This window comes from Callorhinus ursinus, unplaced genomic scaffold (assembly GCF_003265705.2).
Source record: "Callorhinus ursinus isolate GAN/ISIS: 27379988/994484 unplaced genomic scaffold, GSC_fseal_2.0 scaffold12, whole genome shotgun sequence".
NCBI lineage: Eukaryota > Metazoa > Chordata > Mammalia > Carnivora > Otariidae > Callorhinus > Callorhinus ursinus.
In genome coordinates this window covers 23,327,254-23,343,706 of record NW_027397074.1, presented here as the reverse complement: position 1 = coordinate 23,343,706, position 16,453 = coordinate 23,327,254, and the positions used below count along the sequence as shown (strand labels likewise).

At 41.0% G+C, this 16,453-nt stretch overlaps 1 protein-coding gene across 8 annotated transcripts in view; it reads left to right on the top strand.

The window, feature by feature from the left end:
• The window catches only part of SLC25A13 (solute carrier family 25 member 13), a 185,108-nt gene that overhangs the window by 150,984 nt on the left and 17,671 nt on the right, over positions 1–16,453 (top strand). For all 8 annotated transcript variants that reach the window (XM_025872925.2, XM_025872924.2, XM_073898851.1 and 5 more), the window contains one exon: positions 1,662–1,802. In XM_025872925.2, the coding sequence (XP_025728710.1) occupies positions 1,662–1,802 (141 nt within the window). The remainder of the gene's footprint in view (positions 1–1,661; positions 1,803–16,453) is intronic.

Genomic DNA, 16,453 nt, shown 5'->3' with positions numbered 1-16,453 from the left:
AGGACAGTTGTAATGTGTGGAGAGAGGGGAAAGCTTGGTCTGTTTTTAAGAACAAGTGTGTCTTGGTTAAAATGCCAAGTTGGTAAAGGTGGAAAAGCAATTTGATTTATAGAGAATTGATGGGTGAACAGATTTCTTTGCTTTTTTTGGCTAATATGGCTATGGATATCAGATAAGTTATGCAGAGGTATTTGTTTTTCTTTATAGAAGTAATAGATGATCTGTGTAGAAGAAATACAAAATACAGCAGAAAAGAAAATAAACCACTGGTAATCCTGCCATCTCAAAAGCACTATACTGGTATATTCTCTACACGATAGTAAGGGATAATGGGGGGAAAGTGGTACATGCATTTAAATGTGAGGGTTTTTACTTCCCAGTATATGTATTGAACATTTCCCACAGTATTTTTATTGGCAGCATAGTATCTCATTGCATGACATACTTAAATTCATTTAATCCACCCCTGACCATTGGATATTTACGTTGTGTCTAATTTTTATTTCCAAGTATTATAAATTATACTTCCAAGATTGTCTTTGTAGCTAGTGTTGATTAGTACTGGCCCTTTTGTGAGGGCACATACATTGGTTAATGGTGTCAGGGAATCTAGCAAGAAGTAGTTATGTATAATATTAGTCCAAATTATGCTTGTTACCATGATGGCACCAACTGAGCTATAAAATATCAGCACCGTGTCTATGGTCTAGTGTGGTAACATCACTATGTAATAAAGATTCTGAACTATACTCTGCGTCAAACTTAGTGTGGGTGAAATAAAAATTTAATGTATTTGTGACAGGGAATAACAAGTCGAAGTACAGTGGGAAAGAATGTAATTGCTTATAATAAATATAGGCTTAGCTTCAAAATAACTAGCTTAAAATTTCCCTTATAGTACACTTTAAAGATTTCCACTGATGATCTCGGAGGTGAGGCACCCAGCCACTGCTGGAATGAAATAACACACTTTGCTCAAAGTTTGGGCCATAATTGACTTAATGCATGTTTTTACTACTTGGACATATCTTATATGAAAAGAGCAATCTATACACAGGTAATACATGAATAAAATTATAAGAATATGTGACTCCATAAAATGGTGTTTGATGATGGACCTGATTTTTTAAGAGAAGAAGAAATAGCTTTCATCTAAGTTTACATGTTCTCTGGCAATTCTTCAATCATTGCCAGAATCATGAGGCCCATCATGGGAGAACCTGTGTCTGCCCTGTCTCCTCCTATTCTGACAAGCAGGTCAGTGTCTCTTTATTTGGATACTATTTGATTTTCATTTTATTGTTGCCTTTGTGCCTTTGGCTTTGAGCCCTGTGATGGCTGCTGTTTGTGCTTCAGGGAATCTTTGTCATTTCCACCTAAGGACTTTGGTGAGGCCAGGAGACATCATGTGTCTCTGCCCTTTTCCCTCTTTCAGCCTCTGTGTGAGGGAAGTAGGACCTCAGTACCCAAAGCCTCCTTGGCAGTAACTGTATTTTGATTCAAACTCATCACTGTCTTCATTGATGGAACAAGGATTGAAACCGCAGTCTCTTGAGGATAGAATACTATGTGCTCCACGGAGGACAGTCTCTCCCCTCTTCCTAACCCACCTTACCCTGACCCTTCTCTGGTCCTAAATCTTTACTTGTTCTCTCTTTTAGGCAGGAGGCTCCCAGGTGATTTTCACGAATCCTTTGGAAATTGTCAAGATCCGTTTGCAAGTGGCTGGAGAGATCACCACTGGTCCCCGAGTCAGTGCCCTGTCTGTCGTAAGGGACCTGGGGTTCTTTGGGATCTACAAGGTAACTTTCCTTTCAGTCAATTATTAAGGTTGTGTGTTCATCTCCTAACTTAGCAAATGGGGTGAACTATGTAAATAAACTTCTCCTCAGCATGAAATTGATTCCTCACATTTTGGGACCTGGAGAAGATGTTCTGCTTGTGGGGCGCATAGGGCGCCCTCGAAATACACTAATCACAGATGACTGTGATGTTAGTGTTGCCCAGCTACATGGCTCCTTGCAGCAACAATGGCTGGAACTTTATTTGGATTTGTTGTTAGTACAAAAACCCAATTGTCAGCACTGCCCTCTGTGAAGGAGAGATGCAAGGATCGCAGGGTACCATTTCTCAGAAGATAGGCTGAGTGCTCAGTTCAAGGAAAAGCCCAGACCAGATGGGGAATTTATTTTCTGATCTTGTATGTTCCGGCCCTATCCGTATGTATTTTTCATTTAGAAAACAGTTTTTCAGAATAATTGCAAAACCAGGCTTTCAGAAAATTCTTGAAATTTGTTAAGTCACATTCCTCTACCAAAAAGTTGAATTGGAATGTATTAGAATTAGCTCCATATATGCCCAGCTATAATGCTTTATCAAACATAAAGTGTTTACCATTTTTCAATAAGAAGGTTCAAAAAATCTTTTTCATGGCCAACTTGACTTAAGTAAACCTTTAGGAATAAGTAAACCTGAAGTCAGATGTTTACATAAAGTAGTTTTCATTTATTTCCCCATAAATAGACAAAATCCTGTCTTATAAAATTGGTATTACTCTTTTCTGTACGTACATGTCAAGAAGTATGCTGCTGAAACTCTGTAAGAATTTTGAATCAATGTTTTGGTCACCACTTTCTGAATCAGCCATTCACATGGTCTTGTGGAGTACATTGTGTTCATTTGTATCCCACATTGGCAAGGTGAAGCACTTTTGGACTCCGTGTGCAGTGTTGTCCCTGGAAATGTTATCCCACAGACAGATCACATTAGGGCAGTTGTTTCTTTTTTCCAATTCCAGTTCACCCTGAGTGGATATACCTGGTCCCATATTGTGACAACCGATAGTGCTTCTGAGCGTGAACTTTCATTGCTGGGTTTTGACATCCAACACAGTATTTGTGAGATCCTACCCCTGGGAAGGCTTTTTCACCCTTTTTTTAAAACTCAAGGTTTGCAGGTGATCTTGGCAGGCATCCAGTGTTGGTAACAGTTGACGTTGTTTCAAGCAAATCTGCCCTTCCCCGAATGCTACTCTGTACGTGTCAAGCTGAAGTGATTGGAAAAGAACCCCATGACCTGAGACTTAGTTAGAATTGAATATCATGCGACCCCTTCTTTTCTGGGGTTAGTTCTAGGGGGAAAAAAACTTGCCTTATGTTTAGACATATGTGGTATTTAGGAATAAATCTGCCGGTTCTTTAAGTAGCACTTCAAATGCTCGGTGTGTGATTGTGCCGTGGAAAACACTGTTAGAGCTGTTTCGTCTACCAAGTTATTATCCAGCTGCCCAGGAAGTAGCCGTATTGTCACAAAGCATAGCATTGATAAATCTGAAGAAAAATCATCTTCTCTTCTAAATTTTTAGGCTCTTTGCAGACTAACACGATGTGGCAGCATGTCATTCTGACAAGATGCCAAGCAGTCTTTCAGCGGGCTGTCTGGTGCAAAAGCACTTAGGTGCTATGGCAATGATTGCTATCGAAATGTCTCAAAAGATAAAATGGTAAAAACTTGTTTGCTGACACAGAAACGGAGACTGTTCAACTACCTGCAAATGATACAAGGCTGAGAGCCCTTTGCATCTTCGCTGCATTGCAAAACCGAAATTCCCTGTCCCACCCCTGCCAAGAAGCTGGGCTCCCGATTTCGCAGTTAGGAGAGCAGAGGCTGCTGAGGATGGTATCTGTGCTGACACTGAGGCTCAGAAGTGGCTCGTTTCCACTTTTGTGCTACAGTCGTTCTCCTGAAATGAGCAGGACTGCTCAAGTTTGAGCAGGAGACCTCTCCCATATAAAGTTGGTTTAATTACTAGCCTGGTGGTTTAATCTAGTTCAGAGGCATTCCACAGGGCTTGGTGCCGCCTTACAAAGCGCCGCTTTTTGGGGTATTGGTAATTACCAAGTGAAGTCACTAACACTTTGAGCTTCTGGAAACTTGATTTTTGTGCTGGAGAGTGAGTTGGCAGTCCCCTCCTTCCCACAGGTCACTGGTGTCATCGGCGACATTGGCTAAGACTGAGTCTAGACCTCACTCAGCAGAGCTCCTCTCCGCTCCATCTGCGGGGTCCTGCCCTATAGTACCCCAGCCCCCAGCCTCAGGTTTTGTTTCTGGGGAATGTCTCTCCTCCGGACTCGCTCACCTTCCCCCACCTCTCCCTGGTCAGAAATCATTCAGCAGTTCAAGATTCGTCCTCGTCGGGGCATCACAGCTTTCGTATTTCTGGGTGGTTTATGTGATTTTGTTTCAGCATGTCGCTTTTCAGTAATAAAGGTTTGCTGTTTCTCCTCGTCGTTGGGTAGAAAAACGCAAACGACCTGGAGTGACCTAATACTTTAGAACTTGGTATGTGTCCCTGCAGGTGGGTCTTTAAAAAGAGATAAAGAGAACCACCGTCCTGGCTTTAGTGCGGCCTGGTAATCTACCTTCTCCTGCCCTCGGGGCTTTGGTTTGCTGTCGTTAACATGACAATGTGGGACCCAGGGGGGTGCTTGGCCCTACTGTTTAACCTCCCCGAAATTGGACTTAACCAGTTTTTCTATTTTTCTCCTGAATTGACTTGCAAAATACCCAACTATTCTCTGACTTCCCAGTAAATGGTAATTAGAATATTTGCTTTAGAAATACATTTACAACTGAAAAGAAAAAGTGGATGTGGTAAACATTTTACATTCCTGAGGTTAGAAATAGTTTAGGCAGATATAGTGAACTCTGAAAACATAGCGCCCCCCCCCACCTCTTTTGGTAACACTGAGAGAGATTGAGTCCTTGTGCAGACTAGGTAGGTGATCGAAGTCAAGGCAAGATAATTAACTGCCACTGAAAGAGCTATTTGAATATAATGTAGTTTGTTGTTGTTCTTGTTGTTTTAGGTTTTGTTTTGTTTTTTACAAAACCTGCAACACAGACTGCTTTTCCTAAGAATATATGAGGTTGTATTTCCCTTTCCCTACATAAATTTTGTTTTACCATCTAAACCCCTGGAGCATAAGAAAAATAAATAAAATAAATTCTGTCATAGAAAAGAAAGTGGTATCCATCTTCTTTTGAGTGGTACCTTTTCCATAGGAGCCAACAGAGGGCTTTGTTGAGGGAATGGATTGCACTGTGGGAATGGAAGGAAACATCATTTCACATTAAATGGCAACACAGCTGAAAGAGGCTAAAAAGAGACTTCCTTAAGCAATGGACCAGTTCGTGTCTCTTTGACACAGCGCGTCTCGATGACACAAATGGTCATTGAAGCGCTGGCAATCAGGATAGCAACAAGCATTGTCGAAAACTGCTTTCAGATTGTTTAGTCACAGATTGCGCATCGGCGCTACCCTGGAAGGCGGTCACTTCGGGATATGGGCTGTGTATCTACTGTGTTCTAACCAAAGGCATTTGTCCCACTGCATTTCACAGCGTTCACATATATTTTCATCTGCATGCATGCCTGTCATGTATGTGTGTTCGTTCATGGAGTGTATATAAATGAGTCATTGGAGCTACTGTCCATAAAATCAGAAAGCAAGTAATGATACATCGGGTACATTCTTATTTATTCTGTTAGTTGTCTCAAAGAGATGATGATAGTGTGTTTTAAAAATTAAAATACACGTTCACTGTTCAAAAAAATCAAATAATTCAGAAAGGTATGTGCGAAAGTAAGATTCTCTACCACTCCCAGTTTCCTTCTCTCTTCAAAGGATAACCACTCTTCAGGTGTGTTATATATCCTTCAGAAAAGAAAACTTTTCTGTTTACATCAATATTTCTCTCTCCCTTTTTTCTCTGTACATCACATATTGTATCAATATCAGTGTTGTGTGTGTCTGTTTTACCGCAAATAGGATATTTCTAAATACACAATATTTCTTTTTTAAATTGAACTATAGTTGACACAATGTTACATGAGTGTCAGGTGCATACAATATACCTTTAAGCGCTTTCCTCATTTTATTTAATAGCTGTGTAAAATTTTTTTCTTGAGTTTTTCTAAGCAGTTTCCTGTTGACAGGTGTTCATGTTGTTTCCAGTTTGGGGATATCATAAGCAATGACAAGGTGAATATCCCTGCAGTATATTTTGACATACTTTTGTGAGTATATACAAATGATAAATTCCTAGCAATGAAAATTTTTAGGTCAAGGGGCATGTGCATTGTTTTAGTGTTAATAGATTTTGTCACATTACATCAGTTTATCAACTTGAGCTTGAGAACATAGGAGTACAGAAGAAGAGTTGCTCAATTCAGCAGCTTTTAAAAATATCTATTTTTTATGAGTTCATGGCCCCACCTGAAGAAAACAATTGTCCCATCATTACTTTGGGGACAGTTGTGCCATTCGAATTTTCTAACACCAAGGGCCATTCATTACACGGTTCTGTAACCACCACGGTGCTAGTTCTCACCCTCATACTTCTCCCACATTTGTCTTTCCTCTGGGCCTCTGTGGAAGCCCCCTCATGGGTTTAATTCATTTTGATTCTTGAATCCCCTAAATCTGTTGTCCCCAGATCTGTTTAAAATGTAAATCAGATTAATTGTGAGTACACTCAACACACTTCTAATGAAAGCTGACTGTTCTGGTAGGTTTAGGATGTGGCTGTGAGGAGCCACATCCCTGCTCAGGGTTTGGTGGGTAGAAAAAGGCAGCCATCAAGAAAACAAATCTCTGGGGGGAGGTGGGAGGGATGGCCAAACGGGTGAAGGAGAGGGGCAGGTACAGCTTCCAGTTATGGAACAAATAAGCTACAGGGCTAAAAGGCACAGCATAGGGACTAGTCCGTGATAGTGTAGCAGTGTCATAAGGTGACAGATGGTGGCTACACGGTGGTGAGCACAGCATAACATATGGAGACGTTGCACACCTGAAACTAATGTAACATTGTGTCAACTATACTCAAACCAAAAAATAATAATAAAAAAAAAAAACCCAAATCTCTGATATCAGGTGGTGCTAAGAACCTTGAAGAAAAAGGAGCCAGGTGAGAGTGGAGAAGGGCCAAGGCAGGATGGGATGTGGGGGAGGGGTTACATTTTAATAGGATGATCAGGGAAACCTCTCAGATGAGATGATATTTGAGCAGAAACCAGAGAAAATGAGAAATAAGTGTACCCTCCAGAGACTATGTGTCCGGCAGCTCCCTGCCGCACTTAGAATAGAGCCACAGCTCCTTCCCTTGTGGCCCCATCTTTTCCACCCTCCATTTTGTACTCTCCTCTACTAGCTGCCCTGGCTGCCTTTCTTTTATTCAGATATTCCAAGTTCACTCCCTCTCGCTTTTCCTTCTGCCTAAAGGCTCTTCCCTTCACATCTTAGGTCAACAGAGGCTTGCTCAGAAAGACAGCCAGGTCACTCACTGTCCTCGTGCCTTCTTCCAGTTCTGTCCAGAGCACCCAGCACCATCTGCTGGTTTTAGATGTCGGTGTATGTGTGCTCATCTCGAGTGTACTTCGATACCAGAGACCTACCTGTTCACTGCTGCTTGTAACTGTTTCTGGCACATAAATAGTCATGTGATAAATATTTGTTGAACAAATGAATGGCAAGCAAAAGCCAGGTGTTTCCACGTTATAAACAAGGATGTTAGAGCACAGAAAGTGAGTGAATTGGCAAGCAATGACCAAAGATTATGATACTGGGGACATCAAATGTAAAGAAAGCAGCTAATTATTCGAGAGCCTGCTTTCTCCTTTCTGGAGGCATCCATTCCTTCACCCAGGAAGCTCTGCCCTGGGTGCTAGGGATACAAACATAAATAAAAAAATGCATGGTTTTATAAGAAGTTTATCCTCTCGTGGGGCAGTCAGGTAAAAAGATCTTTGGAATACAGCATATGTACAGTTGAGAAGGGCTGTCAGGGGTGTGCACGGGGTCCTTGGGGAGGTGGAGCTGACTCCGTGGCAAGGTCAGGAAGGCTTTCTGAAGGGGAGGTAGCCTTAAAGGATAAGTCATCGTTCACCAGTGGAAGGCAAAGACAAATGGCATGATCAGGATTGTGTTTGAAGAAGGATAATTCCATTTCAGTGTGGACAGTGCCACGTAGGGCCTTAAGACTGAGGGTGGGTGGCTTGTTAGGAGGATCTAAGCTGGGGATAGTGGGGCAGATGGATGGCATTAACCTAAAGTAGGCTGTGACAGTGGAGATAGAGGGGATATATTTGGGGGTTTGTTTTTGTTTTATCAGTTTAAAATTTATTTATGTTAAGTATATATATGTGTGTGTGTGTGCACACACATAGTATCAAAGCTTTATTTTCAGTGAGATGAGATATATTTGAAGGATGTTTGAGAATCAGTCTCACAAAGTCTCGGAAAGTGTGGCAAGGTGAAAAATAAAGGAAGATTAAAAGATGACTCCCGGGTTTCTGGCTTGAGCACCTGGATAGATGGTGATACCATAAATTTTAGAATTTTCTGATATTTAAGAAGCTGCAGAAACTTTACAAGACCTTCTATGTGGTGTTACCTCTCTAATTGAGATGAAAAGCCCAAAAATCTTCGGAGATTTAACCAGGTGACTTAGTAGGCAGGGGTGGGACTGCGACAGCCTGTCTCCTCACTCCCTGTGCAGTGTTTACCTTACTCTGCCTCACTCAGTGGAGAACCAGAGCCTTGTCAGAAGGCTGGGGACCAGAAATGCTCTTCTAAAGGTCATCACGTGTGAAGCTAGGAGAATGGGTAAGATCTCCAAGCCGATGGGGCACCAGTGATGCAACTTGGAGACCCGGCATTTAGGACACAGAAAGAAGAATAGATGGAAAAAACTAGAAGCAGCTTTCAGGCGGAGAACTGAAATGAACAGTTGTTAGGAGGAGTTGGTGGAGGGATGAAGGACAGGGGAGGGAGGAAGAGGTGAGTGGTATCAATTGCGGCAGAGACCAACCAGGATAAAGCCCGAGTAAAGGTCTTTGAACTGAAAGATGGAGGTCAGCAGTTACCTTTAAGAAATCAATTTAAGTAGAATGGCAGAAGTAGAAACCTATATGAGAAAATATTACCAGCAACAGACCACTCAACGTAAAGGTTTTACTGTGAAAGAAAAGAAGGGAGAGAGTACAGCAACTTGGAAGAGAAAGAGTGGAAGGATGTTCAGGGAGAGAGGAGGTTGAGAGATTTACTGCTTTTTTCTATTTTGTTGTGAGAACCATAGCTATCTGTAGACGGAGAGGAAAAAGAGTCACTGAAGAGAGAAGGATTTGAAGCATCTGAAGGTAGGGAGATCGAATGTGGTGCTAGGATTTTCAGGAGAGGCAGTAGAGACGGAGCCCGGGCGAGAGAGAGAGAGAGAGAGAGAGAGAGAGAATGCATGCCCATGCACAGTGCGCACAGGCCCCCTGGAGCTCGTGCTTACGGAGTGCTTACTCTGTGCTGGGCCCCGTGCTTAAAGCTCTGTATTCTGCCATGTCTTTTAATCCTTACTACGGCCGAGGAGGCAGATAGTAGTGGTTTTTTGTTTTTGTTTTGTTTTGGTGTTCTGTTGTTGTTTGGTTTGGTTTCGGTTTTGGTTTTAGCTCCAGGTTACCGCTGAGGAAAGGAAGTCTTGATGGGTTTAGGTAATTTGTCTAAGGTCACAGACCTTGTAAGTAAGTAGGAGGCTGGGTTTCTAACTCAGTCCAATCTCTCTTTGAAACCTGAACTATCACATAAAGATATGTTGAGCCAGCTAGGAGAGAGCACATACTGGGATAGTTGGGGGAAGTTTGAGAACAAAGTTAGATGCTGAGCATAGACCGTGAGCTGCAGTTGGCAGGTTTGCTGTCCTTGTGGACAGTGAGCATGGAGGTGGAAAGAATGGAGATGGCACTAAGCATCATGAACCTGTGTTAGCTTACGCCAGAGCAGTTAGAGTACTGCTCTTGCGAACTGTTTTTAGTACCCAGTGCTATTTTAATATGACAGATGACTCCGCTTTGCTCTGTTTTGAGTTTTTTAGAGTAAGAACATGTTAGATCTTCAGTCAGCCCTTTAAAGTATAGAACTTAAAATTATTTTATCCATTGTGACGCAAGAGGGCCCTTTCATTTTTTTTTAACTCCTATATTAACCAGAATAGCAACACAAATCACATACGCTGTGCCAAAAGCCAGGTAACCTGACGGTGGAGCCGTATTACTGTTCCAAGTGACATCTGTTGGTGTTCATTGAAAAATAACTTTGTGCCTTCCTGATAGCTTTGCCAAAAATATCTTCTAGGAAAATGAACATTTTGGACATCTTATCTCATTAAAAGGCAGAATTTTCAAAAATTCATAAGAGGATATCAAATACCTTGAGGGCCCAGGTTTTATATCTAATATGGTGTGAACTTGAGAATAATATTGGAAGTTATATGATAATATCCATATTATGCTTAAAGTTTGCATAAAAAAAACTGGAAAGAAAAGACTTTAAATCTTCCTATTCCTGTGTTTTAGGTACAGCATCTGTACAAGGAGGATAGTCATAGCACCTACATGTTCATAGGATTGTTGTCAGGATTTACGAACATAATGCATGTGAAGGACGTAGGCTAGAGATTAGCACATAGTTTGCATGATGTGTTAGTTATTAATTTTAAGTTATATAGGATATCAGCTAATGGATTCTTGCAGAAATACCTGGTTCCTTCCACTCTGCTCCAGTCCTGGGTAGTTTTTGATGTTGTGTGGTCAACAGCTGTCTCCAGGTCAGGCATTCTTCTTTGGACTTTAGAGTAGCAAATAAAAGGAGGCACCTTGAAAAATATTATTTTTATAAAACACTGTCCAAAGGAGTCGAGTGTGCTGAAAGGGGCCTAGAAAAGGTCCTTAAAAATATTAGAAAATGACTACATTGTAGACCTGAAGGTAACACTGTATGTTAACTGTATTGGAATTAAAATTTTAAAACTTCATAAAGAAAATAAAAATAGAAAATATTAGAAAATGGTCAGTTTTTTAAATCATTTTTCCATTTGTTCACCAAATATTTGTTGAGGGCTAACACTCTCCTAGGGGCTAGAGTTACAAAGATGAATATGGTATCATTGCCTTCAAAGTGACCAGCGCTAAGGGAGGTGAGAGACTATAACCATATAGTGCCATAGTTCTTTAATAATTAGTGCCATAAAGGTTTTTTGGGTTTTGTTTTTTTTGGGGGGGGGGTGTTTTGTTTTGTTTTTTTAATAGAGGGAGAGAGAGAATCCCAAGCCGACTTCATGCCCAGCGTGGAGCCCAACGCAGGTCTCAGTCTCACAACTCTAAGGTCATGACCTGAGCCAAAATCAAGAGTTGGACACAACCAGCTGAGCCATGCAGGCACCTCGTTTTTTTTTAAATTAATTTTAGTAGGCAAAATCATTTTTTTTAAAGATTTTATTTATTTATTTGAGAGAGAGAATGAGAGATAGAGAGCACGAGAGGGAAGAGGGTCAGAGGGAGAAGCAGACTCCCCGCTGAGCAGGGAGCCCGATGTGGGACTCGATCCCAGGACTCTAGGATCATGACCTGAGTCAAAGGCAGTCACTTAACCAACTGAGCCACCCAGGCGCCCTAGGCAAAATCATTTTTTAAAGAAGGAAATTCAGATATAAAAAGTATATAACAATAAAATGTTGGTCTCCTACTCCCATGTGACAGATAACCTACCTTCCCAGAGGCCAACATTTTTATCAAGTTAGTGTTTGGTTCTTTTGTTGTGAGTTTCTTTTATTTCTGTTTTCTGCTGAGTGCCTGCAGGATTAATTTTAACACAACAGTTTTTTATTTTAATTAAACTTTTGGAATGTAATATTCAGTCTTTCGTGCTTAAAAATACTGAAAATGATGCTACTAATCCATTGCTAATAGAGCGCTCTGAATATGTTTTCTAGAAATGATAGATACATTTCTGCTAATCTGTCCTTCCGTTTATCTGGTGTCTAATTGTGACTGATGTATTAATTTAAAAGGTACCCAGTTTAAGAAATGTTTTTGGCTGTAAAATTAAGGAGATGCACTGTGTGACGGTCAAAACTTCCCACATGGGGTATGATCAATTTAGCAAACCAGTATAAACCTCGGATTAGGTCTTTTGCCAGATAAAAGATTGGCTCTTAGCCTGGTAAATATAGAACTCTACTGTGATTCAGGTATGAAACCATCTAGGAGTCCTACTTTAGCTGCAAGTTGTTTAAAGACTATATTAGTTATTTCCATTTTCTTCTGCAACAGGACAGTGTGCTTTTCACTGATAATGGTAATTACCTTTATATCATCACCTTTTATTGAAGATCCTTTTGCTCAGTGTTGTACTGGGTACTTTATGCTAGTCATTGGACCTAAATTCTCATGTCATTAAGAATGTTACATTTAATAGATGAGGAATTTGAGGTACAGAGATACGAAGAACTTAACAACTAAGCGGCAGAGCAGTGATCTCAGCTCAGGTTTCTGACTCCAAAGCCTGTATTCTTTTCTTTTTTTAAAGATTTTTATTTATTTATTTGACAGAGATAGACACAGTGAAAGGAGGAACACAAGCAGGGGGAGTGGGAGAGGGAGAGCAAGGCTTCCCGCTGAGCAGGGAGCCCGATGCGGGGCTCGATCCCAGGACCCTGGGATCATGACCTGAGCCAAAGGCAGATGCTTAACGACTGAGCCACTCAGGTGCCCCCAAAGCCTGTATTCTTGTTCCTATAGTGTCCTGCCATTGGTGGGGAGTCGCAGAATTCAGATACAGATCCATATTAAGATGGTACTTTTTTTTTTAAGATTTTATTTATTTATCAGAGAGAGCACGAGTAGGGGGAGCGGCAGGCAGAGGGAGAAGCAGGCTTCTCCCTGCTAAGCAAGGAGCCTGATGTGGGACTCAATCCCAGGCCCCTGGAATCATGACCTGAGCTTAAGGCAGACATTTAACCAACTGAGCCACCCAGATGTCCCTAAGATGGTACATTTTGACTATGTTTTTGAATACAGTCTACTTCTTCTCTGAAAAGTCATTTTCTTCAAGAAGAGTTAGTTGCATGTAGAAAGGTGGGACATGAAGAGAATATCCAGCTCAACTAGGTGATCAGCCATAATGGTTGACAATGCAGAGAGTTGGCCTCCATTGAGTGTGCTGAAGGGGATTGGAATAAAGAGCTTTTTTCTTTCTCCTTGGACTTGGAGATCTACATCGAGGAGAAAAAGTAAAAAAGGAATTATCCGGGGCGTTGCCTGTATAATATTGCAACATTTTGAAGGAAGCTTGTAAAGGGAATGTGTCAAGAGCAAGCCAACTTGAGCATCTCCTCTTTAAGGCATTAAGTTCTCCCCATAGCGTTTCTAACCATTGCAGATAGGATATTTGAGCTGATCATCCCATTGAAAACAACTAAAAATGTTGGGTAATATACTTTAGTATATTTTGTAAAAGCCTTTTCAAATTTATGAGTTAGTAATATTCAAGCCAAAATTAGGTGAGATAAGCAGAACCCTAAGGCTGGCTTTGACCTTCAAGGCATTTGCCAAACACCTGAACTTGAGCATTAATTGCTGATGTCCCAGGGGACAACCAGGTACTTCCCAGAGTTCTAAGTCTAAAAGAAAAGGGTAGAACTCAGGTGGACAAGCAAGGCACTTAGGTCATAAAATGTAAGGAGGCACTTACTCTCAGGTGCTGGCCTTGTATTGAACAGCCCTGTTACTGAGGGCATCTCCACATCTCTACTATAGGGACCACTCTTGCCTTATCCAGTTCCTCCTGGTCCTGAAGAACTTCCTCTTCCATAAAGCTGGACCTCAAAGGGTTATATCCTCAGTGTAAGGGTAAAATTAAAATGCTCTCTTTTACCATTCTGGACTGTAAGGAAAATTGCTTTGGTTCTGGAGGGAGAGAGAAGGGAGAGGAGAAAACCCTCCCCTGGGAATAATTAGGAATTCTAAGCTGTCTCATATAGGTTTGCATGCTGAATTTATATTTCTTGGGTGATATGAAAACTCGCAAGCTGGCCAAGTCTTGCACTGATAGTACCCTCAGGCACCTGACAGAAGCAAACACAAGTTCTCTCAAAAGGATCCCACCTTCACACTTGTTATGATGAGCACTGGGTATTATATGTAAATGATGAACTACTGAACTCTACTCCTGAAACCAATATTGAACTGTATGCCAACTAACTAGAATTTAAAAAAAAAAAAAGGCCACCTTCAACCCAGACCTCAAAGAATTTTCATAGATATTGTTCCAAGGAAAATGAACAGCTCATAGTCTAAAATCTCAAGTCACACAAGGAAACAAGGCACTTTAAGAAGAGAGAGCAAAAAACAATAGGCAGCATTTTAAACCTACAAAGACAACATTTCAAAATTATCAGAAACATAAATGAATGTTTTTATTTGTTTTAAAAAAATTAAAAGGTGAAAATATTTATAATGGTTAAAATTTAAAACTGAACATTTCAAAATTCTGGCTTTAATAACATTAAACATAGCTGAAGAGAGAATTAGTGAACTAGAACATAAGAGAATTACTCAGAACAGAGAGACAAAGAGAGATTGAGACACAGAGGAAAGTATGAGATGGTCTAATAGGTATAAAAGAAAACCAGAAGGAAGGGAGAGATGATGTCTAAAAATTCCCTGGAACTATTAAACAGCTGTCAGTCCTTAGATTCAAGAAGCACAACAAATCGCAAGTGGGATAAATAAAAATAATCCAGACTAAACCTGTGCCAGTGAAACTGCTGAATACCAGGGCTAAAAGACAGCTCACAGATGGCCAGAGAGAAGAGCAGGTGCCCCCTGAGGAGAATGGTTGAACTGACAACCAGCTTAAAAACTGGAACAGTAAAAGCCAGAAGACATCGGCCAGTGTTTTCAGTGTGTGGAGGAAAAACCTTTCAACCCAGAATTCTATACCCTGTAAAAACGTCTTCCAGGAACAGGGACAAAATAAAGACCTTGTTTAGACTAGCAAAACTCAAAATGCATTATCACTAACAGGCCCTAAAGGAAATTCTAGAATGTACGTCAGGCGGAAGGAAAGTCCTCCAGATGACAGCTTGGAGATGCAGCAAGGAATGAGGAACAAAGAAAGTGGTCAATGTTTAGTCTAAATAGCATTGTGTGAATTTAAATATATGTGTGATTGGTAATTACAATGCTTCATGTTTTTAAAGCTAGAATTAAAGTACATGACAATAATATGGGGGGGTTGTTAAAATGTAAGTTGTATAAAAGGCATGTATTATACAGGAGGAAGGTAAAGATAACAAAGTACGTATATTAGAATTTCCAGGGAATAAACGCTTAGAGTAAAAACAGACTGTGAACCTTGCAAATAGATAGCGGGGAGACGTCAGAAGAAACAAGACAGGAAAGGAAAATTGAAAAGGTGGGACATGTTTTACAGATTCGTGTTGTGAAGGTGACGTGCTCAGAGACTACAATTCCATGTAAAAAAAACCCTCTGCCACTTACTGGATTTCCAGCCTGTCTAAATACGAGCATCACTGATGGCAAAGCAGCATATGATAGAACAGTAGAGAACTAGAACCAAACACAGGAGTGGCATTTCCTACAAAAAAACCCTTGAGTCACCAAGATGCTTTGGTTAGAATTGCAGTGAAATTAAGGAGAATCCAGTATCCTGAAAGTCCCCGGGCTAAAGAAACTAAATAATAGGTTTTGATATTTCATATTCAAATTGAAGTAATTTCAATGTCACTGATACCAAGTCTCCAATTGTTGGCTGGGTCATTTGGTTTTAACACCAGTGACACAATCCCATAACAGGTCTTGGCACCAGTGCTATTTCTCAGCAAGACACTGAAACTCACCCTGTTCAAATCCCAGGCACGTGGGCCTCACTCCCCCTTGACTGGGCAGGAGAGGTGCTGCCAGACTATGTATACAAGGGTTAACTCACTTGGGAGAAAGCAAGAGGAATGCTAAAGATCAAGACCTGACATGCTGCCCATTGTTTGTAGCTCCAGGATCAAAATATACAATTATACATGCCAAATAAATTCTAAACCTATAAGGTAGGAAAGGAGGGGTGGCTCTGACTACAGGTGCCAGAAGCATTAAATAACCTCCTCAGACAAGGTGTACCACTGTTGTCTTGAATGTTGCAGGTCCCTCAGTCTGGCATTTTCCCCCATGCTAGACAATGTGCATTCACTGCAGGAGTCTCTGTTAAGCCTCCGTCTCCCAGACCTGCTGGCTCCTGGTGCCCGGCCCTGACACAGAGGTGCCTTTGTGAGTGTAATTACCTTCCCCTGTATTAGAAATACTCTGTTTCGAGCTGTGGTTGCAGGTACAGCTAGAAGAAGCAGGAATTAGCATGCAAAAAGACCTGCACTGGCCCCTGACTCCTTTATCAGCAATCATTCTTAAGGCTTGTTTTTTGTTCCTCACATTGATTGGGTAGGTGTGATACCATCCAAGATGCGGAGCTTTAAAAGAAGAAAAAAGAGACGTTGGAGATAGCAGTGTGTGTGTGTGTGTGTGTGTGTGTGTGTGTGTGTGTGTGTGTGTGTGTGT